Consider the following 27,545-nt stretch of genomic DNA (forward strand, 5'->3'; position numbering starts at 1 on the left):
ATTTAGACCCAGTGCTATGTAAGGAGTTGGGATTTTTTTCATGTTCTGGCTCTTTTCCATTGTGGGCTCAGCTTTTCAGGTTACAGGAAAAGACAAGCAACGTATTTGGGAAATAAGTAGTAGAAAAAATGGAGAGAGGCTGGAGGACCAGGAGAAGTGCGAGCAGTGGCAGAGATTTTTCAGAGCTGCCTCTGGAACTGAGATGCTTGAATTCCATAAGCATTAAGATTCTCTGCATCCTTCCTTGAAGTAAGGCACTGGCACAGTTGGAAACTCCATTCTGTACCCACTGACGGACAGTGCTGGCCTTGCAGTCAAGGAGGTTTGGTATCTGCTGCCAAAATTACTCTGAGGCAGTCTTCAAGGATAAAAATCACAAGGAAAGAGAGGAAGCTCAAGTTTTGTTCATGTCTCCAAGCAATGAGTGAGTTTAGCCTCCTGTATACAGCACTTTTCAGATTCAAGGGAGCTGCCATACAGCTCAAATACATGTATTACAAGAGATTCCAGATTACCAGTACTTGACATACCCTGTCCCTTTTTCTTAAGGACTGAAGAGCTCTTGAGAAAGGTACCCCTTGTTTCCTTTTGCTTATTATGTTTGCAAAAACAGAATGAACTTCACTAATGTGAATCACTGATCAGCAAGTAACAAACCCAGCCCCCATCAGTATGTGATCATAACAGATCCTCCTTCAACAAGAAGTGTTTGCTTGCTTCAGTAATGAAGCACAGCACATGCACAATTACTTACAGGACAGCCTATCAACTGCAGGCAAGAGCCACGAGCTGCTCCTGAACAAGAGCCATTTGCTGTATCACACCAACCCACTGCATGCCTGGCAACGACTTTCAATACACTACTTCATTCATAACGTGTTGCAACACTGAAGATTTAGTTCCATAGGTTAATTTTTGATCTGAACACTGCACATATGACTCAAAGCTATTCTCAGTGCAGTTTACATCTCTAAAGACTCAGCATGCTCTGCCTAGGGATGAGAAAGCTTTACATCAGCGGGTCACAGCCGATAAAAGATTTCTTTCTGGGAAGCCCAGCTCCTTGTGCTGCTCTGTTCTACTTCCCTGACTCCAGTGCTGGGAATTCATAATCAAACATGTTTTTCACAGTAAAATGAAGGCAAGGGCAGCAGGTCAGTGCACAGCAGGGGAGGGAAGAGCAGAGCAGCAGGTGTAAACACAGAAGTATCGAGGGCCTTTTCTAGGACATAGAGTCAATTTCTCGAACTGATCTTCTAGCAGAAGTGGCGCATGTAAAAGTAGAGATCAAAAAACGTCAGAGTTCAGAAGGCCTCAATCTATTCCACATAACTTAACAATATAAACAAAATTGCATGAAAACTGCCTAAGCAAGTGTAATTAAATAAGGAAAAAACACTTCAGGGATGAAAATAGTGTGTTAGTTTTGCTAAACTGCCTACAGACAGCATTGTGTGCAGGCTCAGGTCCCCTCTCAAAAACTAGGCATCAACATGTGCCTGCAGGTCTGGACCATTGCCCTGTAAATATTGGGCAGTCATAGAACAAAATGGAAATCAGCAGAAAGCCAATAATATTCTGTAATGCTTCAGCTTACACAGGATTATGATTTGGGTCCTTAAGCTGATTTGGAGCACAAGTAATTACAGAAGTTAATTTAATTTGCAGAGCTTAGAATCATAGAATCACCAAGGTTGGAAAAAATGTCTAAGATCACCCAGTCCAACCGTCCGCTCGTTACCAATATTTCCCACTAAACTACATCCCTCAGTACAACATCTAAATGTTTCTTAAACATCTCCAGGGGAAAGAAAAAATAGATTAATCAGTAGGGACCAAAACAGGCTGTTCTAGTTGTCACAGCCATTTGTGCTGTACTGTGACAAAAACCTCACCCAAAGTGTTGTAGCAGTTGCGGGCTACCAATAGTTAAGTGGCAACTCATGGTGGCAGCCCTTGCCATTTGTGGGGATGGTCACTGTGTTGCTGCCATTACCCATATCTAGGTTTTTGTCACTTGTTCATGAAACTCAGGAACAATATTTTACGTGCTTCATGTGAAGCACTTACTTCAAATGTACTTAAAACAAAAGCAAGATGGGATGGACAGTACATATCTGTAAGACTGTGAATTGGTATAAGCAAAAATGTAAGCCTGAAGAGGGGCTGGCTGTACATTTTTTCAGTTTTCATGTACCCAATTTCAGTCTTGCCACATTAAAATATATATGAACAAAAAAGAAAGGTTTGCTTTAAACCTAACCAGCTTCATATGCAGAGTGGATTTAAGTGACTTTTGCCATGACTGTTGCTGTGAATTGCAGAATACCTAAGCAGTTAGAATTTACTTCTCCCACAGAATATGCAGTGTGGCTTTTAGATGGAGGAAGGGAAAAAGATGAAATTTCCTTATGATGTGGTGTCACATATGAATGCACCATGCCTGGAGGGCAGACAGCAAGCACCGCAGCAGTGGGTTATTGCTGATTTATGGGGCAGTGTTGTCAGGTGAGTGGTTTGCACCTTTGCATGAAGAATTCAAGCATGTTTTTGGATTTCATTCCAAAAACTGGCCAGACCTGATGGCTCCCAGCATGTGATCAAGGAAACAGCAATTAACACACGGCAGTTGCTGGCTGTCCAAATACTGTTAGGGTTACTACCATTTCCTCCTCCCACAGCTCTGAGCACAACTTCTGTGGCCTCATTCATTCAAGATCCTAATTCCTCCCAGGAATAGAGGCTTGGGCTTGCCGCTTTCATCCAGTAAAACTGGGTCAGTGTAGCACAGTTCCTGCCTTTTTTGAAATAACCTCAGAGACAGCTAGGCGGTGAAAAGTGAAAGAAATAAATGTTTAGAAAATAGACAGGAGGCAAGGAGAAGAAACAGGTCAGAATAGAGGCTCTTTGTTTTTAATAAAACCACTTAATAAATATTGATTAGTCAGATTAATGATTGAAATGTAGTTCTAGCTAAGTCTTTTTGATTTCGTTCCCCATGCCACCTGGCAAGCTGCAGCTGTATCACCAGGTCTTTCGGGCTTCCTCTGGTGGTGTGGGATTTTTCATATAACTTGGGAGCTGCTCAACTCCAACAGAGTACTTCAAGTTCCCTTCAGTGATTTAATTACCTTGAAAAACAGATACTGAAGCGGCCAACGCATTTCCCTGACTCTCCAGCCTCAGGATAATGATTCTTTCCTAGAAGTTGCCCTCATTTTCTGTCTTCTTCTGTAGCTGTCATGTTGCATATCAGAAGACTAAAAAGGCCTCTCAGGTTTATCAGTCTGTGCTCAAGTGTTTATCTAGTGGAACAGACAATAACCTCTGACGTTGGTGACCTTCTGCTGAAAATCCACCTTGCTGAGGACTCTCCACGCAGCTAGGAAATGGATTGGCTTGAAGAGCCAGCACATTAGTAAAATCCTAGTTTTATATCATATTAGAAACAGGCTTCTTCAGCCTAGTTAGTTCACTGTTGCACAAAGATGTAACAATTATTTTTTAAATTAAAATTATCCAAAATGTGATTGGACTGAGATACAAATGGTAGAATAAAGACTTGAGTGCCTCACTGTTGGAAAAAAAAAATAACACTCAAAATGAAGACGGTGTGGCTCACAGATGAGCTGCTGCATCCATTTGCTTGAGATGATCATATTCATCGGGCAAATCAAGCCATGAATGAATTAATACTTCCTTAGTTTTTCAGAAATAATAACAGTAAGAACAGCAAGGACAGCTTCTCCAGATAGCAGCTGGTCTATTGTGAGGATACACGCCTAATTGGAAGGTGTTTGCAAAAGCCATTTTCTGGACAGTCCACACCATGGCATTACTATTATAGCTATTACAGGGCATGGCTACAATACTTAGACAAGCCACCCAACAGGAAAGATCTTCCTTTTCAAGAGAAGATGAGATAAACCAATACTACTGTTGTACAGAAAGAAAGTTGTATTGATAGATGCCATGTTATTACACTTAAAATAATCTCTTTGCAGCTTGTACAACCTGAAGGAAAAAGATAACAGTGTGTGGAAATGCCAGCTGTAGCTGCGTGAGGATGACAAGGGCAGGGTAAGCAGGGACTTGCTGGCACACTGGAGGTTCTGGGCTCAAATGCAACATTCCATCAACTGCAGTGAAAAAAATAAGGCAAAAAGGCCTAGAAAATCTGTGGGATGGAGGTCATTTGTGCGCAGAGAAGGCCTTTCCTAGCTTTTTTGGAAAGTCACTGCCACCTGGCATTCCTCTGCTTGGCTCCAGCAGCTCCTAGCAAACACTCAGCAGACCAAGCAACTGTAGGGCAGCACAGGTGTAGTATGTATGAATCCTTTTTCAGGAGCAGAGACCTTCCAAAAGCTTTCTGCTGTAGCCTTGCACTGACAGTAAAATACAGTTCATACTGTGCCACAACAAGTCATAAAAGAAATTTCAAAACTAAATTCTTGGGTCTATGTGAAATGTTACATAATTAAATTATTATATTTAATTTAGGAACCTCTATTTCCTAGGTAGTGAAAATGAATGGATAACTTTAGCAGAGATTTTGGGGAGGGAAAAAAAAAAAAAAAAGATTAAAATAAAATTGAAAAAGAAATTAAAATTCAGTGCAGTGAAGTAACAGATTCTGAACATTCTATGGGCAAAGGCTGCAGGGCTCAGGCCAGCCTTGGCTAATGACAGGACAGCAAGCTGCAGGTAGCTCTGAGCTGGAAAACGCTGCGCTAACAATAGCACGTACAACAGAAACAGCAAACAGTCCAACAGATGGTGATATGCTATTGATATGCTATCTGGAGGCAGGGATATCCCAACCGTTTGGAGATGTTGCGTGGGTGAGTGACAAGAGAGAACTGGGAAGGGTTTGCGTTGCCAGGGAGAGCATTCCCAGAGAGATTTGTGCCATTTGACAGCAGGTGTGCAGCCACAGGCATGGTCCCAGCATGGCCTATCTATCCCAGGAGCATTTCAGTTTTAGGAATCACTATCACTTCAGTTTTTTTCTTTAGGGATTACACAAAGCCAAGACAGCACTGTGATTTCCTTGATTTACTTCAGTGATTAAGAAAGCTATCCGCTGGCACGAAGCCTGACGTTACAACCAGTTTGCAAAGCATAGCGGCATGCCCTCTCCATTCCAAGCTGCCAGGTTAGTAGGCTCACAGAGATTGAAAGAAACAGCTCTGGAGAAAATTCTTGCTGTTGCTTTAAGCAACACCTTGCAAAGGCCAATATACTGCAGATCTTTATCTGTTACTTCACTGCCTTTGCAGATTGCCAAAGGGTCCCTCTATATATAAACGCGGGTTACTGGCAGCAGAAAAGTAGACTCTGCTGAGCTCATAGTGCATGGGGAAATTCTCAACCACTTTTATCCATGGCAAGAATGACTATTCTCAAATTATTTTGCATTAAATGAAGATGTGGATAGGAATTTACATATAGTTGGCCAAGGCAAGAGCTGACAAGCGATGCCTACCAGCATTTCTATCTGCTCTCTGCAAATCCAGCTGTGGTTCCTTCCAGTGACCCAAATCCCAGCAGTACATTGCAGTGGCATCTGTTTATAGGAGTAATTGTTTGTATGTTAAGTGAACAGCATTGCAGGATCCTTTTAACAGGGAGTATACCAGATGAATTCACAACGTTTTGGAACAGTTCCTTTCACGTGCAATATCCCTATTTGATGAATTCTGAAATGCAGCCTATGCTACGGTTCAAACTGACATGTCTTCTGACATTTTGGCCTCCTGTCACTGTTCCCTCTGACTGTAGTGGCCGAAATTGCATTCCTGGCTGTGCAGGATGAAAAGTCATGAGCCTAAAGACACCTTATTTCTTGCAGGGCTCAGGGATGGCTGGCAATCCAGCCTCATTCTCTCCAGAGGATTTCAAGGACAGGCATTGTATTAGGCAGTGTTTACACAGTGAAGTGAAAGAAAAAGGAAAAAAATAGGTTTTAAAACATATAATTACCCAGCGAGCACCCAGGAGTACATAACTGTCCCACTAGGAATATTAGAAGGTCTTAGTAAAACCGTGGGCCCTACTGCAGGGCTAAGATTTGTTTCTGGTCTACTAGTGATCAATTTGCAGGCTCCCCACTGTTGCACAAGCAGTTACTACCAGAGTTGATTTTAGTATCACTTTGGCCATGGCAGATGTCTTTATTCAAAATAATATAAATAGTAATACACACATAATGGAATAGAGAGAAACCTTTGGGATTTATATAATTCTTTTGTTTGCTTGTCCTCTAGTATCCAACCCACAATGTTCTCAATTTGCCTGTCTGAGATATGTAATATTCATCTTTATTTTCTGAGGGAACACAGGACTCCAGAGTTTTACTCCTTTAGAAAAAAGAAAATCAGAAATCTATTGCTTTGCAATGAAACACTATTCACCTTCTTCAGTGACCTGCACAGTGTGACCTAGATCATAACCAGTATGTGATTTCAGTCGGAAGACCCTTCAACGTATATTTTAGTACGCACAGCCTTGAGCCTTCATCAGCCTCCAGCACAGAGTTGCAGTGGGAGCCTGCACCACTCGAGCTGTGATATGAAGAACATGTTCTTTCAGCAGTTTTTCTTGCTGAGCTATTTTTAGCTTGAATGTATTCTCCAAACCTTTTCCTTGTCCAGCTGCATGGCGAAGGAGATGCAGCAGTGAGTGGTAGCATGGCTCACAATGACATTGCTACGAAAAGAAATGCTCTAACTACAGCCTCGCAGTGTCTTCAGTTGAATAATCAGTTGTAATTTCATCACCCTAACGACTAAATGTTGTAATTGTGTTACAAACAGGACAGAACCACTATCTAGCAGCTCCCTTAGACCAAAGAGAAAAGCAGGTGGAAGGGAGAGGAAGAGTTTCCTGCTCTGAGATACTATATTCACAACAGAACTAAGCCATGTTCTTTATTAAATAACAGCCGAGCTTAAAATTGAAACCCTTACATCAGCCCTGGAACATAGCACAACATCCTCCAAGAGTCCTCAAGATTGAGAGAGGTACTAAAGCAAAAGCTTCCAGAAGGTGAGGGAACGATGCTCAGCATCTTCACCTGACATTGCAGCAGGCCTTTGAGCCATAAGACTAGCTCTGCACTCCAGCTGTGTTTGGCCTTTCTTCCTCACACCTCCAGAAGAAAACAAGAAATGCAACCACAAGAAAGAAAACAAGAATGCAACCAAAGGTCAAATGCTGCAGGACTTTTCACAGGTGGTGAAAGCAGTGATTGCTGTATAGGCTTCTCCATCAGAATCCTCTCACATAATTAGGCACTGGCTCTGTGCTCATCACTAAGCTGCACTGTGCAATAGTAAGGCTGTCACAAGGATGCAGGTCTTTTGGGGCATTACCAGGATCTCAGTACAAGGGTCATGCCAAGAAAGTATGTAGTTTTCATTCCCACTGAAATCCAAACTACTCAGCACAGTGTGTTTATCATAGAAACTATAGTGATGGACAACTGTAATTGGCTGAGAGATGAGGGCCAACGTAATTAACTGAACTTTTGCTGATTTGCAGCCTTGAAAACCTGAACAGAATTGAAAGCCAAATAAATAAGATGCATAATTAAGGCAAAATATATGGTCATTACATTTATCCAGCATCTTCTTTTGGGTAACTAAAGGCAATTTTTTTTTTTTTTTTTAATGTAAAAAATAGCTTGGGGGAAAAATAGACACAAATATCAGGCAATTTTAAAGCAGTAAAGCTTTGGCATGCAACCTGCTGAATTGACCATACCAAGTCCCCATTTTCATATTGTTCTTCAGCCTCCTACTATCAGAGAATAGCAACTACTGTTACAGGAAATGCTGGCACGACACAGCTACCACTTTGCATGTGCTCCAAAATTGCCTTGAGGATGAAACAAGTTTGTGTTTCACTGCCTGCCTTCTAATTTTGTACAGAACAAAGTCTGTAAAAGGCGAAGTCCCTCCTACCAAGGATTTACTACTACCCATAATTGTACTCTGCAGGCAGCACTGCACTGCCACCGCTCAGCGCGTGGGTGATTCAAAGCCCTGGCACACATCTTTCTCACAGCCGCTTATGGGAAGGATGAAAATAAATTTCTCGTTGAATTGAACATGATGTTCTGATAATAGAGATACCAATTTAAGAGACAGAGCCTCTCCCCTGATGGGAAGCAGGCACAGGTAGCTTCACGAGCAGACAGCACAGGACGCTCCCATTTCTCCTCCCTGAGCCCATTTCCCGGCTGGGCTGGAGCTCTGCTGTGAGAGGGATCCTCCCCACCATCCCTTGCAAAACCTCACGACTCTTTCTGCAGAACTACCTGCCACAAGAGACAATCAACGTGATTGCTGCTGCCTACAGCTCACTTACTGGTGGCTGGATTGATTGTGTGCTTGTTAGTGCAGAGTCCACGGGCAAATGCACGTGTGAGCCCTCCCTCCCCCCTGCTCTGTAGGAGATTATCAGATGCATGTGGCCCTAAATAAGGACAAGCAGAAAAGGGATTCCAAAGCGTGTGTTTTGGCTTCAGCTATGAAGATGAAAGAAATTCAGTTTTATGACAATTAAATCATAAAGATATACAGTACACAGAAATACATTTGTGAAGCAGTGAAGCACTTATGGAGGACAGATGAGAAACCCCAACAACACAAGCTTCTTCAAGTCCATTCTGCTAAATACTTACAGGGTCTGCAGACAGCTGAGACTCCACAAACTGGCAAGAGGAGCTGGGAAGGGTGGACAGGCTCTGAGCACAGCCCCATGCACAGATGGATGGGCTGTACCTGTTGCCCGTTTGTCTTTCCTCAGCTGTTCTGCACCCATATCTGCAAATGCACCAGTGGCACACCTCACTGTGGCTTTGCTGAGCTGCAGTTCCCACAACGGACAAAAGATATTGCTAAGGTTAACTACGAGGACAGAGAACTTGGCACTCTCCTGCTTGTAAGACATACTGATGCACTGCCCATCTGATAGCAGACCTTGGGATCCAAGTGATACGCACATCCTCACACTGATGAGGATTCAGTCACCTGTAACACTCCAATATCATCAACCTTGTGTAATGCTGATGCAAAGACATCAGCTTCTCTGAACGTGAATGAGAATCTGACTGTGCAAAGTAAATATTGATGATCATTCACAGACACGTGTGAGAGTCATTGGGCTCAGGACTCGTGACCTTACTCTGGAGGGGATGAGCAATTAGTGGGTTTCCCTGGAAGCCAGGTCCAGCATCTGTACCCATGCACATGTCCGACATGTTACACAGAGGCACCTCAAATCAGGCTCCTGCAGAGGAGGGCTGCAGCAGACCTGCCAAGAGAGACTTTCCCACTCCTCAGGCCAGCAGGCCGGGCTCGTTATCTCCCCGGACAGCCTATTTGCCACAGCTATGCACCGCACATGTGCGTCAAGGGAAACAGCCAGACATGCATACATTTATTGCCCCTTTCAGAGCCAGAGCATCCATCAACCTCACAGCATTCCCATGTGCATGCTGCATGGAGGAAACAAATATCCTGAAACCACATGCAGATTCTCAGCACCCGAGGTGTTCTGACAGCAGGAGCACACGTGGGCACACCTGCGGGCTGCACTCAGAGCCAGGCACAGCTGACAGAGCTGCTCCTGTCACCCAGGAGATGCACTTGAAAACAAACTTAGAATACTCCCCAGAACTCGTTCCAAACTTGAAGGCTTACATTTGTTTTGCATAGAGCAACAGTAACACATAAGCTTTGTCACTCTTCTCAGCTCAAAGGGCTGGTCACACACAGCCCCCAAACTTACGGCAACTACTCTATCATTCATTAGGACAAAACATTCAGATTCTGAATCCTTTGATTCAATCGTTTGATCTCTACCCAGATTTGTAGCATTGCTGACACATACACTGCAAACTCTGAACCACATACAGACACCATTCACAAGGAAGCAACATCAGTGCCTCCAGCCCTGAGTGCTTTCTGTGAGGCAGCTGCAGCCACCTCAGCTGAGGCACTGCGGATTCAGCTCTGCTTCCTTCAGTTCTTGGCACGTTTTTGTGTAAATTGTGGGGGGGGGAGAGGGAGGGGTGGAGGGACGTGGATGAGGAGAAGCGAATTCCTGAAGCTAATGCAAAACATAGCAGTATCCATAACAGACACATTATGTGCAGACTGGACAGAGACAGAATTTGCCTGCAAGTTACTTGAGAGCCCTCAAGCTGCAGAAATGGCTGCCTGTGTGGAGCTGCCCAGAGGAAACACTTGTGCTTTAGCAGACAATTCAGAAAAACCCCAAACCTGGACCTTATGTCTCCCAAGAATACAGCACTATTAACCAGAAACTCTATTTGGTACCAGAAAATGCTCTAAGCTTAATTCACTTGAAAAGAAAGCACTGCTGTGAAGGGACAAAGGCGGTATGCAACATTAGAGCTACATTAGAGCTCCCAGCAGCCTGCAGTTACCTCACAGAGGTGGGCCAAGCCACACCAGGGTAAAAGTTCATGAAAACATGACAGAAATAGAAAGCACAGGACTCACCCATCCTCATCTGTGCTTGTCTCGCATCCCTGCTGGAGGTTCCCTTCAGACTTCTGCACTGCTCCTACCCCCAGGGCTGAGGGGCCAGGCTGAGGGAGGGCAGGAGCCTGGCGGCCATCCACCCTCAGGTGCAGGTGCTTTGCTAAACTCCCAGGAAACGAATCAGCACTATGCTCTGAAATGGCCTGCAGCTCTGTGCTCCAGCATTCTCTTTGTGCAAAGCTTGGGGAGATCATGTAGAGTCCACTGTGAGTTTGGTACTTAGTCTTTGTGAAGTTTCCTTTGTGTCCTGTGCCTGCTTCATCCTCTGGGATCACTCACTGGCTGCAGTACAAAGACTTCCAATAACCATAATACTGCCAGAGTTTCCCTTTTTTTAAACTGTAAGAGATTTGAGCATCCCCTCTCTGGAGTCAGTCTGTCTCAGCACCTGCCTTACAGCCTGCTCTCAAACGAAGGGAAGAGGGGAGCAGGATGCCATTTCCCAGGGCCAGACTGCCTGCTGTGTGGTGGCACTTCCAACATGGCAGTGTGGCCATGAGGGAGGGCCCTGAGCTCCCTGTGAAGGGGACACTGCAGAGTGGTGGAATTTTGTGTTTTAACAACTTTGGAGAAATAATAAACATTAAAACCAAAATGCAGCACAGCACATGGAACACAGGAGAGCACAGTGAGCCACACAGTGCCTGTTGTACACCAGTGCAGCTCACCAGGGACGTGCGGTCTCCCCAACCCTCACCTGTCTGAGTTGTGCTCACAGCTGCTTCCCCTGAGCATAGTCAGCAGCCCCTGGTGCGGGATCCACAGCCCTTTTCCTTCGCCATCTCCCTGCATTTTGTCTGGGAACCAGCTGGGGCTGGCTGCAGTGCAGGGTTTGTGGCAGGTAAAGCAGATGGAAGGGGTTTTACAGCAGCTGGAGGCATCTTCTGAACAGAAATATTGATGTAACAGGTAGATACGAGAAGCCATTGCACCTCAGCGGCAACAGAGGTCAGCAGTGTTGCCTCCTCGTTATTACATCATGAGTTCAGGTGTGTTTTCACCCTATCCCCACTTTCCCTGATAGAAAAGCCCACTCCTGGTTTTATGGCTGTGATAAGAGTTTGAAAGTGCTGTTCGCATCACTGAAAAATTCACACAAAAATGCAATATTGTATGGTGTGTGTGTATATTTCTGTCTATGTGTATCTGCATCTTTTCCTTTCCTTGGGGTAAAGATGAAGTTGTGCACAGAAATAACATTATCTCTAGACACCCACCATGTATTTATCAAAGTCAAGAAGGAAATAGGTCTTTAAATAATGAACCAACATAAATACAATAATAATATATGTACAAATATGCAGAGCATTCACTTACATATCTATTCTCATACTTCTCCTGCTTTAATCGTTTTCCATTAGGCTTTTAATCCATGAGTTTAAAGGGGGGTCTCAGAATTCTGATGGAAGATTCTTGGAGAATCTGCAGATCTTGCATGGAAGGGCTGTAATTAGGAATAGCTTGATAGGAAGGCATGTGACCAGCATGTGAGTAAGTCACTCTTCCCTGAGTTATAGCATAAAATGCGCACTGATCTCCTTCAAACAAACCTAGCCAGAGCTGCATAATTTCTGAGACATTAAGGAAAATGAGAGAGAAGGGAGGAGTGAAGGGGTAACAGATTAGAGATAGACTTTTAAATCTTTCAGTGGAGCATTTCAGCATCATTTCTGTTTCAATTTGGATTATTGCAGATTCCAGTGCTAGAATATCCAGCTCATTGCTCTGAAGAGAAATCCAGAGACATAGAGAAAAATCTGAGGTGAGGTGGGAAGAATGAGCATTAGGTTGCAGGTGTCTGGAAGTATAACAGCTCACAATGCAAGTTTTCTGCTAGTGTAAGCCTGGTATAGTTGTGATGCATTCCTGTTGCCAAAGATGAGAACAGAATTTGGCCTTTGCAGTGATTGCAGGGGAATTAGAAAAGGATAAGGAGTGGCATTCGTATTTTGTGCTGTTGGTCTTATAACATATGAACACAGAGCTGAATGCAACAGTGTATTTGGTCAGGCTCAGGAAACAAGGAGAAATTTGAATTAGATACTTGCTCTTTAACAGTTCCCTCATTTTTATTATTATTATTATTATTTTTTGCATTTCCTTTATATTAGGTAAAATATAGATCTTGGTATAGCATCACTTTATCATTATTCCTTTATTTCCCGTGCACAGTTAAGGGATAATTACTGCAACCGTGTTTTGCAGTGTGGTCCCTGCTGTATTGCTTTGTCTGTAACTTCAGTCTCTGGCTTGGTAACACCTGCCACAGAGGAGACAATGAGAATCCCTGATGCTGCCAGAACACAGATCAGGAAGCATCGTAAACTGCTTCTGATATGTTTGCTGGATTATTGCTTGAACGCTAGCAAATGCAAATGCAGTATGTGTCTGTCTGCCTAGGGGAGGGGTTCCATTACCTGAGATTCTCTGCAGATATTGGCAGTGTCTCGTGGGGAAATCTCATTTACTATGCAGAATAAAATCGCCATGGCACTGATCATATGATTTGAAGACTCAATCCTGAAGCAGCACTACAGAAAGGGGAGGTGAAACTGCACAAGACACTCCGTTCAGACAGCATGAGGCAGTGAGCCGCACACGAATTTTATTCAGTAGGCAGGAGGAGAGCTGCTGGATTGGTCTGTTAGATGTGTAGTTGGGAAACCACAGGAAATCTTTATTTCTGGCAAGTCTGCATTTGTCAGAATGCATCACTGGTGTTACTAGAAAAAAAGGAAGCCCGCTGCTACAGAGATTGAAAGGTAGAAGCAGCAACAGCTACAGAAGATGACTGTGAAACTCCTTTGAAAACCACCTTAACCCTCTCTCTCAAGAGTAAATTTAACCGTTGGAGGGCACTGATTCCATCTGACTGTCTGGAAAGTGTCGTGAAAAGGATGCATGTTATGAAGAAGCATTCCACCAACAGCAGTGCAAACTAGAGAACTTCTACCTGCATTGCTGACATTTGGCAAAAATTATACAAGAAGGCATTCTGATATCAGAATCTTGGGTTTGGGATTTTCTTTTTCTTTTCTCCTTCAGTCCTGGAGAAGGATTTTGTGTTCTTCTCCTACCTATAAACACACACAAGGAAAATACAAACCAGAACTTGGAATCCTGCAGACTTTCCAAAGAACAGACATGGTACAAAATGTGATTTTGGTGTTTTTCCGCAGGCGACTCAGCCAAAGACCTGCTGTTGAGGAGCTAGAAAGAAGAAATATACTTAAACGTGAGTACTTTCTTCTTAAAATATTTTATATGTTTGCTGAAACCAGCATTTACAATTGTGAAACATATTCTTTTTAAAGATATATTAATTTACTGGGATTATTTTCTGTACCTAAAAGTTTTCATGTTTAACATGCTCTGGCTTTCAAATATTGCAGAAATGAGAATTTACACTTTGCTAAAGGCATGCAATTTAGTACAGAAAAGAGGGACTTGCTTGAATTCCAGCTTTGAAATAATTTATATTGTGAATACACTGCTACGGGTGTCTGAGAGGGGAGTAGCATCCAGGTGTCATGCAGTGCAGTGACACACAGACTGCCCTTTTTGAAGCCATTGACTGTCTTGGCTAAAGGGGAATGGACAAAGCATCCTTGCAAAGGTGTTAGGACATTTCCAAACACAAGTCAGAGAACTTGTCTCGGAATATCATTCTGAGATATTAACAGTTGTAGAGGGAGAATTCCAGGCCTATTATAAATAGTGCTACAGGAGAATGTTGCTCAACGTCTTTCAAATAAACACAGGGCAGAAACTCAAAACTCTTTTCCTAAAGATTGGTGTTACAGCCAAGGGATCAAACAGGTGATAGATGCATTGGGAATCCTCTGATCTAGATGGAGAGAGAGCTCTGAAATTCTCTCTGTGATGGGGTCTGAGATAGGAGAATGAGAGAAGCTACCTGCTAGAAGGAAAAGAATATTACTTCTGTTATTTTTGTGGTTTAGTTAGTGCTGACAGTAAAAAGCAAACAAACAGCACAACACCCCAATAGCAGAATGATGGAATGATGTGATGATGGTTTGCTTCTCATTAAACATGAATAAAACATCCGTATGGCCACATATAATATGACTGTGTGGTGTATGTCATAGAAACAATGTTGCCTTTGGTATTTAACTCATATTTTATTATCAATATGATTGCAGTTCTTTAGAAGAAAAAGTTACCCACATTTTGTTACCTAAAATTTAATGTCTCGGAACTTTCCTAGTTTAAAGGAAAAACTTATGCAGTTGCTATTGAAGTTATTGTAGATTTCATTTCACTTTTGACATAAAGGGATTCCACAGTCAACTTGTATTTTCAGTACTCTTCCAAAGCATACGCTGTGCATGCTTAAATTGGATGCATCTGACAAATGTGCATAGCTAAATGAGAAACAGGGTGCCTTCTTTGAAAATGTGAATGGATGAACTTGGCCTAAATTTACCTGTCAGCTACACAAGAGATAAGAAAAAAAACATTAACACAAGATTCTGAAATGTGGAATCAGATTCTCATGTCAGCGCCTTTAAGATCTGTTTTTAGGTGATTTTTCTTTTTATTTATTTAGTTCCCTAAGACAGGGCTGATCTTTACAAAAAAAAAATCTGTTCCTTTATGTTTACTTTTTGAAGAATGCTGGTTACATCCTTAATCTGGGTTAAACTGACAAGCTTTAATAATAAAAGTTTGAATACATTCATATAATGAGCTTAGAGAGAGATAAAGCAGAAAGAAGATAAAGCAGAATTAAAGATATTTCCTGAATGCTGGCTAAACATACTGGTCTAGATTTGTATCTCATTTAAAGGAGCTCCTGACATGAAGCAAATCCATTGACTTCAGTTCAGTTGCTCAGGCTTTATACAGATTTGTCTGAGATCACAGTCACTTCTATTCTGGTTACCTGTTCCATTATATAAAAAGTTAAGAATATGTCAAGAACTGAAGTTATCACTAAGCTGTGACAGCAGTAATCTTAAAGGGTGGATAGATACAACAACTCTAGGTTCAGTTGTGAGCAAATGTGGAAATTTGCAAACTTTCCTTATATTAGTGTGAATATTAGCAATTCTTGTTATGGTTTTTAAACACCTGCACTGGGTCTGACATGCAAAGATGTAGCAACATAAATACTCTTCTGTGAAATCACTACAGCATCCTGCAGTTTGTAAGGGTTTGTGCAGTTGACTCATAAGTTTCCTAACATCTTTTAGTAACACACTCTGCTAAGGAAAATGTAAAGCCAACACTTTCTTACAATTTTGCTGAACTTCTACATCTTTTACTTTAATGATGGAAACACTGCTGGTTTACCATCACAACTAAAATCAAGACGCAGGTATTCACACATGTTCTTGTACTCAGCAGAAAGCTGACACTGACATTCAAGAACCCAGCATCTCTTAAATCCCCAGTTCATTCTTATCACCCCAGGAACTGTTTCAGTGTTACGCACAGCTAAGAATTCCCCAAATAACTCACAGAGCAGAAAAAGTGAATTACAGTACTACACATGTCACTTCATAATTGGGAGCATCTCTCTCTACTGATTTATAAAGTCAACCCTCCCTAATGAGTGTAGCTATGTGTAGGCAGAGTGATGCTGATAGGGAAAACCTCTCTGGTTTGTCTCTGTAATAATGCTTGAATTCCGTATTGCCTTTGCTAGCAGTTCCTATCTTATCTTGCTTTATATTTTCCAGATGCATTATTTCTCATGTTTTCACATTTGGCATTTTCTTAGAGCTGGGAATAAGCACCGAGCATGTCTGAATGTATCACAGAAAAGGGTCACTATCTAATGTTTTGTATATTCAAATTCGAAAATGAATTTTCCAATCAGAAATTTATATTTGTGGTTTTTATTTTGGAATTCTCTCAGTGCATCTCTGACTGTGATATGTTAAAAGGCACAGATAATTATTGTCTTTTAGTAGAAATATCTAGATATGAAAATATGTAATACTTTAAAATGAGTGAATTAAAGTGTAGTTAAGCATATTAATAAATTCTTGCAAAAATTTCTGTATCTTAGAATACAATCTACTTTTTAAGGCATTCTCCTTTCAGACATTTCACACTTAAACAGGTTCTAGTCCCTGAGATAGCACTAATTTTGGTTGCTCTAGTCTCTTTTTATTGCCTTGCCAGTGAATTTTAATATGGCTAGTTACAATACTTTATATTCATATGATTTACATTTCTGCTACAACCAGTTGTGGCTGTGCACTGCTATGTTACTCTGTGCTGATACTTAATGCTGGCATTTCATTGTAATCAAATGAGCGTAAAAATACAGAATGCTTCATTACTAAAAATATCATTTTGGAAACTCATCTGCACTGCTAGCGTCTTTTTAAGGCAAGTTACAGCACACACGTTATTTTTAATACTGGAAGTATAATAAACTAGAGAATCCCAGAGTGGTTAAACATTTTTCTCTAGGTCTTCAGCTTTGTTCAGGTCACAGCTCATGCCTCAATTTAGTAACAGATAGTACTAGAAATAGAAATGCCATTACCTCGTATCCCAAGGCAAAGGATATATTTCACACAGTGTTACAGCACTCCAGTCTATTTTTAGACTCAGTGTGTAGGAGTTATCATGGCTTGAATGCTAATAGGCACAACACAAAAGCTAGCTGGCTTAGGTTGTGATGGAATGCTACAAAAGAAAACTTCTGAGGATAAAGAGGTTCGAATATTAGTGGCACAGACAAAAAGCATGCGAGTCAAAGATAACTACTGTGCCAGTGTGACCATCTAAGGATGTAGCCTGAGAATTAAGGTTATACAGGACAGAACATTGCTTTCCCTGAAGCTCCTGCAATAAGTCTTTTCAGCATCTACTGCAACATAATGGCTCCAGCAAAACAGAGAATACAAAAAAATGATGATTAACTATGGAATGTTTTGATTTTATTTCTCAAGTTCATACAATTTGACAGTTGGTGTGGCTGCTTAAATCTAAATGTTGGCTTATGAAATCAGAACTGGAGTTCAGAGCTCAGGAAAAGCTGTCATTGGCACCAGTACCTTGTCCTCACAGAGAGGTGACTGTACCTTCTAGTAGAGAACAAGAGGTGTACAGAACTAAGAAAACAGACAGCTAAGAGCCAGCTACTAATTTTTATGTGATGTAATTCTTATTGCCTTGGAAACTACTGTTCTTCCTCATGAAGAAAATCATCCTTTTTCTTTTTATATTCTCTGTAGAACGAAACGATCAAACCGAACAGGAAGAAAGAAGGGAAATCAAACAAAGACTGACAAGAAAGGTAAAATCTCGCAATACCTTCCATTAGCCTTTAGAAAGCTACTAAAACACTGAACTGTCACCTAGGTCACTGTTACACTATACTTCCTCCTTAGCAGTGCCTGAGATAGTGGTATCTAATATATGAATATCTACCATGTCCAGCTATGAGAATTGATGGAAAGTTTAGGTAGAAATTTTAAATGAAAAAATAGTATTTGCTTGCACTCTGCATATTTCACAACTATGCTGCTATAAAAGCAGTGTTTCATTCTTTGTAGCAGAGCTGGACTGGCTCCCTGCTGAGCACCAGAAGTGCTCCCATAGTACATTTCTCTTTGCATTTTAAGGTGTTCTGAGATCTTGTTATTCTGTTCCCAGGAAACCCTTTTGGAACTATAAGCCAAATATGCCAATAACCTGTTATATCCAAACTAGTCTGGTCCTGAAAGCCTTGCACAACCTGCTGCTGAATGCAATAGAGAAACCCTACATTATACGTGTAACAAATTCATTATTATTCCTTTGCCTGTTCTAAATTTATGCAATTTATAAATTACAAGGTCAAAATATTTTCATCTTTTCTCCATTATAAAGCCACTGTGCTGTAGCCCACACCTCAACTCAAACAATTATTACTCTCATAACAATAGTCTAAAGAACTTAGTGGTTCCATGGAATTTCCAAGGTGTTTTTATTCAGACACATAAATGCACACTAAGCTAAGATGGCAAGCAGAAAATATTGCACAGTTTCTTGAAATGTTGGTTATTAATATTGGCTCTATTTTACAAAACTGTTTCATGCAGCTTAACCAGAGACCTACAGTAGATGAACTAAGAGACAGAAAGATCCTGATTCGATTCAGTGATTATGTAGAAGTGGCAAAAGCACAGGACTATGACAGACGAGCAGATAAACCATGGACAAGACTATCAGCAGCCGATAAGGTACTGACATAATTAAAATATTATTGCTTTCTTCTTGGCTTGTGTAAAAAGCCACATTGGATTCTGCAAGGACATTTTACCTCTCTAATGGTTACTTGATATGCTGTAAACACACTGACCAATGTATACTGTCAGAAAAAATGCTATTTATAAAAAAAATGCTTATTTAGTACTATAAAGGTCAGCTTATCCACTGATGCGGGGAGGGAGGGAAAGATGGGTACAGTCCTTTTTTGTGCTTTAGGCTGCAACTCAAAATCACTTCCAGTGAGCACACAATATTAACATTCATCCTCAAACTGGAAGTTTTTTTCTTAGACGTGCAAATGCCCTTCACTATGTTTTGAAACATGCAATATTTCCTCTCCCGTTTCCTGTGAATACTCATGGAGTTGTTTGATCTTTCATTTTCACGAGCATAAACAAGCAATTGTTTCTGCTCCATCATATACCTGCCACATAATTTACACGTGAATTTAATTTTCACATTTAAGTACCTGAGATACAACCAAAAGAGTTCAGCATGATTCCAGCTAGAACAGTTGCTGAATAAGGAGTTTTGAAGTTTCAGGGATGCAGCAAATAGAACAAGTGCAGATGCTAGGATAATTACTGGATAAGATGGCAAATACACGGCCGGATTACTTACTGCTTTGGTCTGAGATGCGGAAATCAAATTCTTTGTTCTTCATTCCAGTATTTCCCAAGTAAGAAGTGTAATAAATGGCTTTAGAAGACTTACATAGAAAAAGAACAATATTTTATCTTTTCCTATATTAGCTCTTCTCTAGCAATCCATAAAATCATCAGCAATCTATACAACCTAAATATTCAGCATCCCTACTGGCATAGTATGCCTTGCTGTACACAACACCTATTATTTCTACTTAATGAAACTCATGTTCTGCTTTCTGAGTCTGGTATTTTACAGTGCTTATAAGTACAAAATTATTTGCTAACTCTCTTCTATTTTCAATTCCTAGGCAGCAATTCGGAAAGAGCTAAATGAATACAAAAGTAATGAAATGGAAGTACATGCATCAAGTAAACATTTGACAAGGTCGGTCTTCCAGCTATTTATTTCCATTGCCTGCTAATAAACAGTCTCTTTGAGTCCTGAATCTGTAGATTTTGGTCTTACACGCTGAATGTGTATAGGAAGCTGTATTTTGAAAGAAAATGGATGCATTTCTCATTCATTTCAGAGCCTGGCTTTTCTGATTAAAAAATATTCAGATTAGCAAGTACTGAGAAGTCCCCACATGTCAAGAGTATCAGTCAGCTTGCATTCTTTGCACCTAAGATTCAAAAGCTATGGCAAAAATTTAAATGTAGGGTACAACAGCAAAAAAAAAAAAAAAAAGAACAATTTAATTGCACTTGAACATGCAACATCATTGCATACTACTCTGATTCCCCCCATTAGCAGGGAGTAATGCCCACAAATAATAGATACTAAACTTGGTGTAGAAGATGGAGCCTGTAGATTTGCCTCACTTGAACAGCAGTCCAGTTGCTACTGGAAAGTGCAGTCCTGAAAAGCACAGTTAGTGGCAGACAAGCAAAAGCAAGAGAGAAAACTGGCTTGGACTCTTGGCACTGCCCGAGTGGCTGGGCCGGTCTTGCTCTTGCCTCATCACAGCACTATCACAGATCTATGTCTAAACATTCATGAAACCACTGGAATTTTCCAACAGACAGCAACTGTGAGAGAAGCCATTAAGCTCCATGCAAAAAGACCTTGTTGCTTACAGAAAAATTTAAATAGAAACCAGTTATTTTGTACAATTTTTGCAATGTCTCTTAAGTGAGTCCTATTACTCTTAAAACACAATTTTGGGACGTGCTGATAGCACAGCGTACTTTTGCCAGGTCTGTACGCATTATCTTGCTGCTAAAATAAGTTGCCTAACACTGTACTTAGGAATTTGGTGTGCAGTCCCATTTTCTGGAAGGCACACCAGCATTTCCATTTTTGTTTCTCAACTAGAGTTAGTCTGATCTTAATTGAGCTTGGCACAGTCAATGAAAAGACAATCTAGGCAAATACACAAGTCATAATACAACGCATGTTAATCTAAATGTTACGGTGATAGAATTCTAGAATGTCCATGCAAATCTTAGAGCCCTTTTCACATTATAGAGCTCAGACTCAATGTGTGTGGCAAAACACCGTTGCACTGACAGACTGGAATACAGGAAAAAAATTAAAGGGTGCAGTTAAGACTAAAATTGAAAAATACTTTCTCCTAAGTGAGCTACATGGGAAATTTAAGCAGATCGCAATGATGTACTTTCAAAATTAATCAGGATATTTGGAGCAAACAGACTTACAATTTACAATTACTGCTGAAATATTACAAGTGACCGGGACTTCAATTGCACTCAGCTAAGAGAACACACCTACAGAGCAACAGCATATAAATTCCAGACAGAATTTGAGACTATCATGTATTAATCTAACAGTATATTCTCCTATTTTCCAAAGCACTAGCCTTATTCTTACAAAATAGTAAGATCACGGCACAGTAAAGAATGTTACTGGCAATGAAAACTGTGGCCTAATTCCTAAAAAAAAAAAACCCAACAAGCTCCACATACATTTTACATTTGCATTTCCTGATAACTGCAAAATGGCTTGGCTGGACCCTGAGAACTGTAACTGCATTACAGTCATGGCATACACGTGGAAATGTGTCGATGAAAATTAAACTTGCTTACAGTTGCTAATATCCTACAATACTGTCAATGTGCCTTTAAAGAGAATGAACATTGATTTTTAAAAAGTTAATAATCTAAACCAGAATTTTTTTAAATTGTATATTTTTTAAATGTTGAAGTAGTTTAAAAATGTCTCTTATTTGTCCTAGATTTCACAGGCCATAGGAATTTTCTTCTGAGAAGAATCTGCCCTTACTTTTTGATATTGCTGCTGAACACACGTGGGGGAATCATCTCTCCCTAATGTTCAGTCCTGGATACCTTGATGTTTATGAGAAAGGAGGATTGTGGACGAAAAGTGCAGCACTTAAATAAAGAGGGAAACACCAGAGATGTTCTTCACTTTGAAGCCAGAAGAGCAATGGCCTGTTGAATGGGATTAGCTGCTGAAAAAGACTGAAGTAAAACTACTTGAAAGAACCTACTACTCTCCTTTACCACTTGTTTTAAACTGTTTTGCAGTCTATCATGGAAAAGGAGATGTGCATGTACAGGCTTTACCATTCCAAGGCCTCTGACATAACGGACATGACGCACCGTCATTCAGTATTACGTTGACAAGACATTTTGAACTTACCACAATTAGTTTGTAAAACGCTTAAGTTCATGTTCTAAAAACTAATTTAATGTATTATAATTTCATTCTTTTTTTATATATTGTCTAACAAACACAGCTGCAAGCATTTTTGACTCCTGTTACTTTTGTTCCTTAATTAAATGACTACTTATTGCAGGAAATGAACATGTTTCCTGAAGATGTTTTTTTCCCAGGGACAGTCGGGAAGGGAATTCATTTATGATGCACTAGATCACATCCCTTCTTTATCAACAGAGAATCTTCAAAAAGATCATTTTAGCTAAGGATCTCCATCTTATGTAATACCAACATTTTGCACCAGGCCCTTTGCATACTACATTGTCATTACACAGTACTTTCAGATCTCTAAAGAACGACAGATAAGTTCAGTTAATATCATTAGAAGTTACTACTTTGTACAACCGCAGATAAACAATTGATATGAAATTGTACTTTCATGCTTAAGAAACAAATTATTTTAACGTTTTTAATAGTAAAAATGCATATATATAGTTTAATGATTTCTTGATAGTAAAAGGAAAGAAGTTACTAACTGATGATAAACAAATAGAATTGGTTTAGAAAAATATAAAAACTAGACAATTCTAATTATGCTTGACATCTAGAAACATCTGAGAATTCTTCTCAAGGAAAACAAACAAACAAACAAAAGAAATAAAGAAAAAATACACTGATACCTGGAAAGGGTGCCTTATGGGACAGCAACAAAATGACACAAACTCCCAAGACAAAAATTTCTCTGCAGGTGTTTTAAATGCTGTCCTTCTAGGAAGTGACTCAATGTCAGAAATCTGAAGAGGGTTACAGCTTTGTTAAGATGATCTCCATAAAGCCATGAAGCATGAAAATAATCAAGAAAGTAAAGGTATGTAAAATTGTTTGTATAGATTACTACTAATTGCTGCCAGCAAGTAAATAGAAACTGCAAACAGTGGATGGACGTTCGGTTCTCTTCAGCTGCTCAGTGTGAGAATGCAAGAATACAAATAGTATCACGCTTCAGGTAAACTAACATTTAAGAACTGAACGTAAGAACATACAGTGTAACACAAAATATGCATCACTAAGGGCAGTACTAGAAGAAACTGATGAATCATAGGAGATGTCACACCCTGGACCAAATCAAATTGACACAGATAATTCAGCTTGCTCTGTACCTGGCTGTAGTTTTGTACATCTTTTTCATGTTTGTTTTACTTATCAAAGACTTAAATTACCCAAATACTTGATCCAAAGATTTTTTTTTTTCCTATTAATTGCAGTTTTATAACTTGGCTTTTCACAGAAATATGTAAATGACCTTTTAACATACTGTTCATTATATTTATCAACAATTTTTTATTAATGCAGTATTTATTGCTAGTTATATTCCAGGAGTAATGTACAAAAAAGGGTAAGAAGGAAGGTGTGAAGTGTTTCATAGGCAGAACCACATCGTTTAGCTTAGGAACTGTTAACTACAGACTTAACCAACAGTCCATGAAAGTGACATGCCTGTTTAGCACCGGTGCAGACAGCGCAGACCTTCACTGATAACAACGTGTAACATACATTCAAAGGATGCCTAAAAAATACAGTAAATATTTTAAGGGTATCTTAGTTTTTTTTTTTTTTTTTTTTTTTAAATTCCAAACAGTGCCTATGAGCTGTATTACTAATTCCTACTTATTACTACTTAGCTATCTTGTAGTTATGCAGCAACATGCTCAAGGTTCTTCCCCACACCCTCAGCTGTCCATCCATCACAAGCATCCTAACCTTCTTTCTGCTTCGCTCTGGTAAGAGACATAAAATCATGACTACTTCAGAGCCACACACATCACTGTCAGCTGACCAATGTCACTCTAGTCTACTGATGGGCAAATGTAGCAAGTTGTTTGGAGGCTGCATGCACTATAGTGCATTTGCTTCTGTTAGAACTTAAGATGCTCTTCTCTGAAGGTATGCTTAGCCCAAGGAGGCCACTTTCCCTGTGCTGATCTTTACCCAAATTAAAAAAGAAACAGTCCTCCAGCACACAGTTTCTGTCATTTTAGTTGTCTGCTTTGAATGACCTTGGATTTTCCAAGCCACAGACTAAAAGACAAGTAGTGCTTTTGTGAATACTTCATCATGATGCTTTATATTTGTACCTTTGTTGAATTTGATTGTATTTGCTCAATGTTTTTAAAAGTTAATGGGGTTCAGTAAAGACTAGAAGATGGGTAGTACAATTTCATACTTCTATTTCAACCGAGGTTCTTACTAAAAATAACATTATTTTCTCCAATTTGTGTGCAGTGTAAAAAAAAATAATTTGGGCTGTAAGGTGTAATTCTAAAAACACCGTATATTTAAGAGAAAATACTTAAAACACTGCTCAGTAAAAAATTCTGCATCTCATGAGGTCCATCTAGTGGGGATGGCAATGATTGCAGGCTTAAAAAAAAAGAAGGTCAAAAATTAGAAGTGTGCACTGTAGTTACATAGATGGAATGAATAGACTAAATTATTTTCTATTTCAATTCTTCCCTGGCAGAATACAGACTCATATGTTTAAAGTTTAATTTATAAGAAATATTTTTCATTTAAAACTATATGTTCACAATAAGCTACTTCCACTCCATGGTGTCAGAGCACTAAACTGGCCATTCTACTCTCAGTGCATGTAGCATGGAAATGTCTCACAGCCATTTCTGATCTAAGAAGTTGCTTTATAAAGAGGGTATTTTTAATAAAGATAAAAGTAAACATTTTCATGTAAGGTCATAGATTAATTTAAGCTGGGAAGAACCTTTCTGAAGGTCACGGAGTCAAATCCCTTGCTCAAGGCGAGTAAGGCTAACTTTCAAAATTGCTGAGTTGAAGCTACTATATATGACTATGGACTTTCCTTAATCCTTAGAAATAAAGACTGTCTTGTATTAGTTACCACAGGGAATTTAGAAATCAGTAAGATTTCTCATTTTCTTTGGTGAACTGTCAAAGAGTTTTCTACTTTAACTTTTACCTTAACACTGAATTTTGAATCGTGTCATTTTTCTCTCTGGAAATGAAGTAAAAACAAGACACACACTGCATTTTTCATGAAATATTTAATATAAATATTTGCAATATAGTTCAACCATAAAATTTTACAGTTGTTTTCTGTTAGAAACTCTTACTGAAGTATAATGCCACAAATGAATAGCATTAAATTAGCACATGAGACTGGATCTTTAAATAATTTCTTATTGTAGTCTGGATCAAAAAAAAGATGAAAAGTGGTATTCTGTACACAACGACCCAAGAGATAGATTTGAAGTGAAATTTGAAGCGATTTCTCTAAAAATTCAGTTAAATAACCTATGAAAAATGTTATTAAAGACTTCCTCAGAACCAGCATTAGCTAAAAAATAAAATAAAAAAAAATTATGTATTGTGTTTTAGTAGATTCAGTAAAATCCCAAATTTTTCTAATAATGGGATAAGTCTCATAGAGAAGTCGGAGTAAAAAGACTTCAATTTTATTAAGGAAAATATGCTTTCATTACAATAGTTTCCTTAAGTAAAAAAAAAGTCAAATTTTATATTAAAAAATGAGTATATTGAGCTTGAATTTCAGGAAAGTACATGGAAGTACTACTTCAGAATTTTCCATCTTCTGCTAGAAATAATGTCTGCAATCCTCTGCGAACATTAATCAGTTCCTCTTCTTGCTGTGCAGAAAGCATTACAGTTACCACTTACTTTAAATATAATTTTTTTTTTTCCACATTGTAATTCTTGTGTATAGTGTCCTGCTTATAAAGTATCTGAAATATGATACTTTTCCATGTTAACATTCAAAATACTAAGACTCAGAAATCAAATAGCATATCCATACTGGCTACTTTTATCACACATAAAAGGCTTAAAATATTTAATACCAGTAATACTTAGATTCTATTTTTTTTTTTTTTTTTCTGGTAGGACACTAAATTGCTAAAAGCTGTAAAAATCTAATGTTCAAACAACTATACTTACATTACCATAAGCAAATAAAAAGGAAGACAAGACAACTTCATTTACCATTTCTTTAAGAAATTTCTCTTGGAGTCCTTTCATGTCTTCTTTCATCAGATGCACCTATAAAAAGGTACTTATACTGAATGCACTGTTTCTGCTTGCAATTGATAACACATTTTCAATATGACAATTATAACCCTAAATGGCTTAAAACTGTGAACTAAAAGGATGTACATCCATCTATTTGCTTAAGGAGAGAGACTGTTTGCATCTAAGTTAATCTTTCTTGAACAAGTAACCATGGTGAACAGAGTCACAGAATACAGTATTCATCTTGCAGTGATTCTATAGATAATCGTAGGCACCTCCTAATGGGTGGAATTTAGCCCTTAAGCACAGAATATTGTTGCATGACAAGTATTTGATGACAGAGGAAAAGCTATAAAAAAACCTAAGTGGCATTAATGCAATTCTGTAAGGAATAAGGAATTTCTTTGGAAAAAAAATTAATAATGGTATCTGTTAGCATAATGGAAGAAATAAAAATGATTAAAACCAGAAAAAGAACTGAAAGCTTGTACTACCTCTGAAGTAAAAATATTTTCTTCATAGTCAACACAATGGTGGATGCTCTTCTCAAAGGATGTTTTAAGGATCTGCAGCCTAAAGAAGTAAAAGTCAATTAAAATAGCTTTGTTATATGTGAACATTTCACAAATATCATGAGTACATCTCATTATTTGTAGTCTAATGGTACTTAAATGCATTAATAAGTCTTAACATCATTATTGCTATTGGAGAAGAGTTACGTTTTAATCTCTTTTTCTCATCTCGTCTATTATCCTTATTTTATGGAAGAGAGCAATTGCATAAAAAACAGAAGACAGCCTACTTTTCTTGAATTTACATCAGAAAACAAATTTCAAAACATCACCAATAAAGCCTACTAACCTCTGTTGCTCATTTTTCATGAACGTACTTAAAGTATGCTTATGTTTTTTCCAAAAAGTCTGAAAAGAAAGATATTAACAGATGACAGCCAACAGTAACTGGTATTTTCTAAACTAGAACTGACTTCAATCTAATCTGAATACTATTAACTACAGTTATAGGCTCAGCGCAGAATGGGAAGTAGGTAAGCAGTCACCTTAGAGGCTTTAAAACAAACAAAAGTTTGGTTGGCAGGATATAATGCTTCAGGAATGCTATTTTCATGGAGCCAATTTCACCAGAAAGTTTTTCATCAGTACATTTGTTCTAAGTTTGACATAAATGAAAAAGTATGTCCACAACATTTTAAACAGATTTTTGATATAATCTAAGTGTAATTAAAAAAGAAAAAGGCCTCAGAGGAAAGAAATTTTGCTTTAACATGAATTCTTACATATTGATTTTACATTACACCATGTAGCAGGCAACTGGCCTGTCTCAGAACACAAGCCTGAAATGCAGGCCAAGTGAAAGAAGGCTCATGAAATG

The 27,545-nt window shown here is 39.2% G+C and overlaps 2 protein-coding genes across 5 annotated transcripts in view; one reads left to right on the top strand and one right to left on the bottom strand.

Moving 5' to 3' along the window:
* PHACTR3 (phosphatase and actin regulator 3) overlaps positions 1-22,256 on the top strand; it is a 95,526-nt gene extending 73,270 nt beyond the window's left edge. For all 4 annotated transcript variants that reach the window (XM_085241760.1, XM_085241761.1, XM_085241758.1 and 1 more), the window contains 5 exons: positions 13,754-13,809; positions 17,792-17,853; positions 18,641-18,781; positions 19,765-19,841; positions 21,652-22,256. In XM_085241760.1, coding sequence (XP_085097886.1) covers positions 13,754-13,809; positions 17,792-17,853; positions 18,641-18,781; positions 19,765-19,841; positions 21,652-21,667 — 352 coding nt within the window. In that variant the 3' untranslated portion in view covers positions 21,668-22,256. The remainder of the gene's footprint in view (positions 1-13,753; positions 13,810-17,791; positions 17,854-18,640; positions 18,782-19,764; positions 19,842-21,651) is intronic.
* A 2,882-nt stretch (positions 22,257-25,138) lies between these two features.
* Positions 25,139-27,545, bottom strand: part of SYCP2 (synaptonemal complex protein 2) — a 29,801-nt gene continuing 27,394 nt past the window's right edge. Inside the window, exons 43-46 of the mRNA XM_085241380.1 lie at positions 27,018-27,076; positions 26,651-26,729; positions 26,130-26,186; positions 25,139-25,777 (exon numbers count right to left, since the gene is read on the bottom strand). Of these exons, the coding sequence (XP_085097506.1) occupies positions 25,706-25,777; positions 26,130-26,186; positions 26,651-26,729; positions 27,018-27,076 (267 nt within the window). The 3' untranslated portion in view covers positions 25,139-25,705. The remainder of the gene's footprint in view (positions 25,778-26,129; positions 26,187-26,650; positions 26,730-27,017; positions 27,077-27,545) is intronic.

Source organism: Meleagris gallopavo, chromosome 22 (assembly GCF_905368555.1).
Source record: "Meleagris gallopavo chromosome 22, MGAL_WU_HG_1.1, whole genome shotgun sequence".
Lineage (NCBI taxonomy): Eukaryota > Metazoa > Chordata > Aves > Galliformes > Phasianidae > Meleagris > Meleagris gallopavo.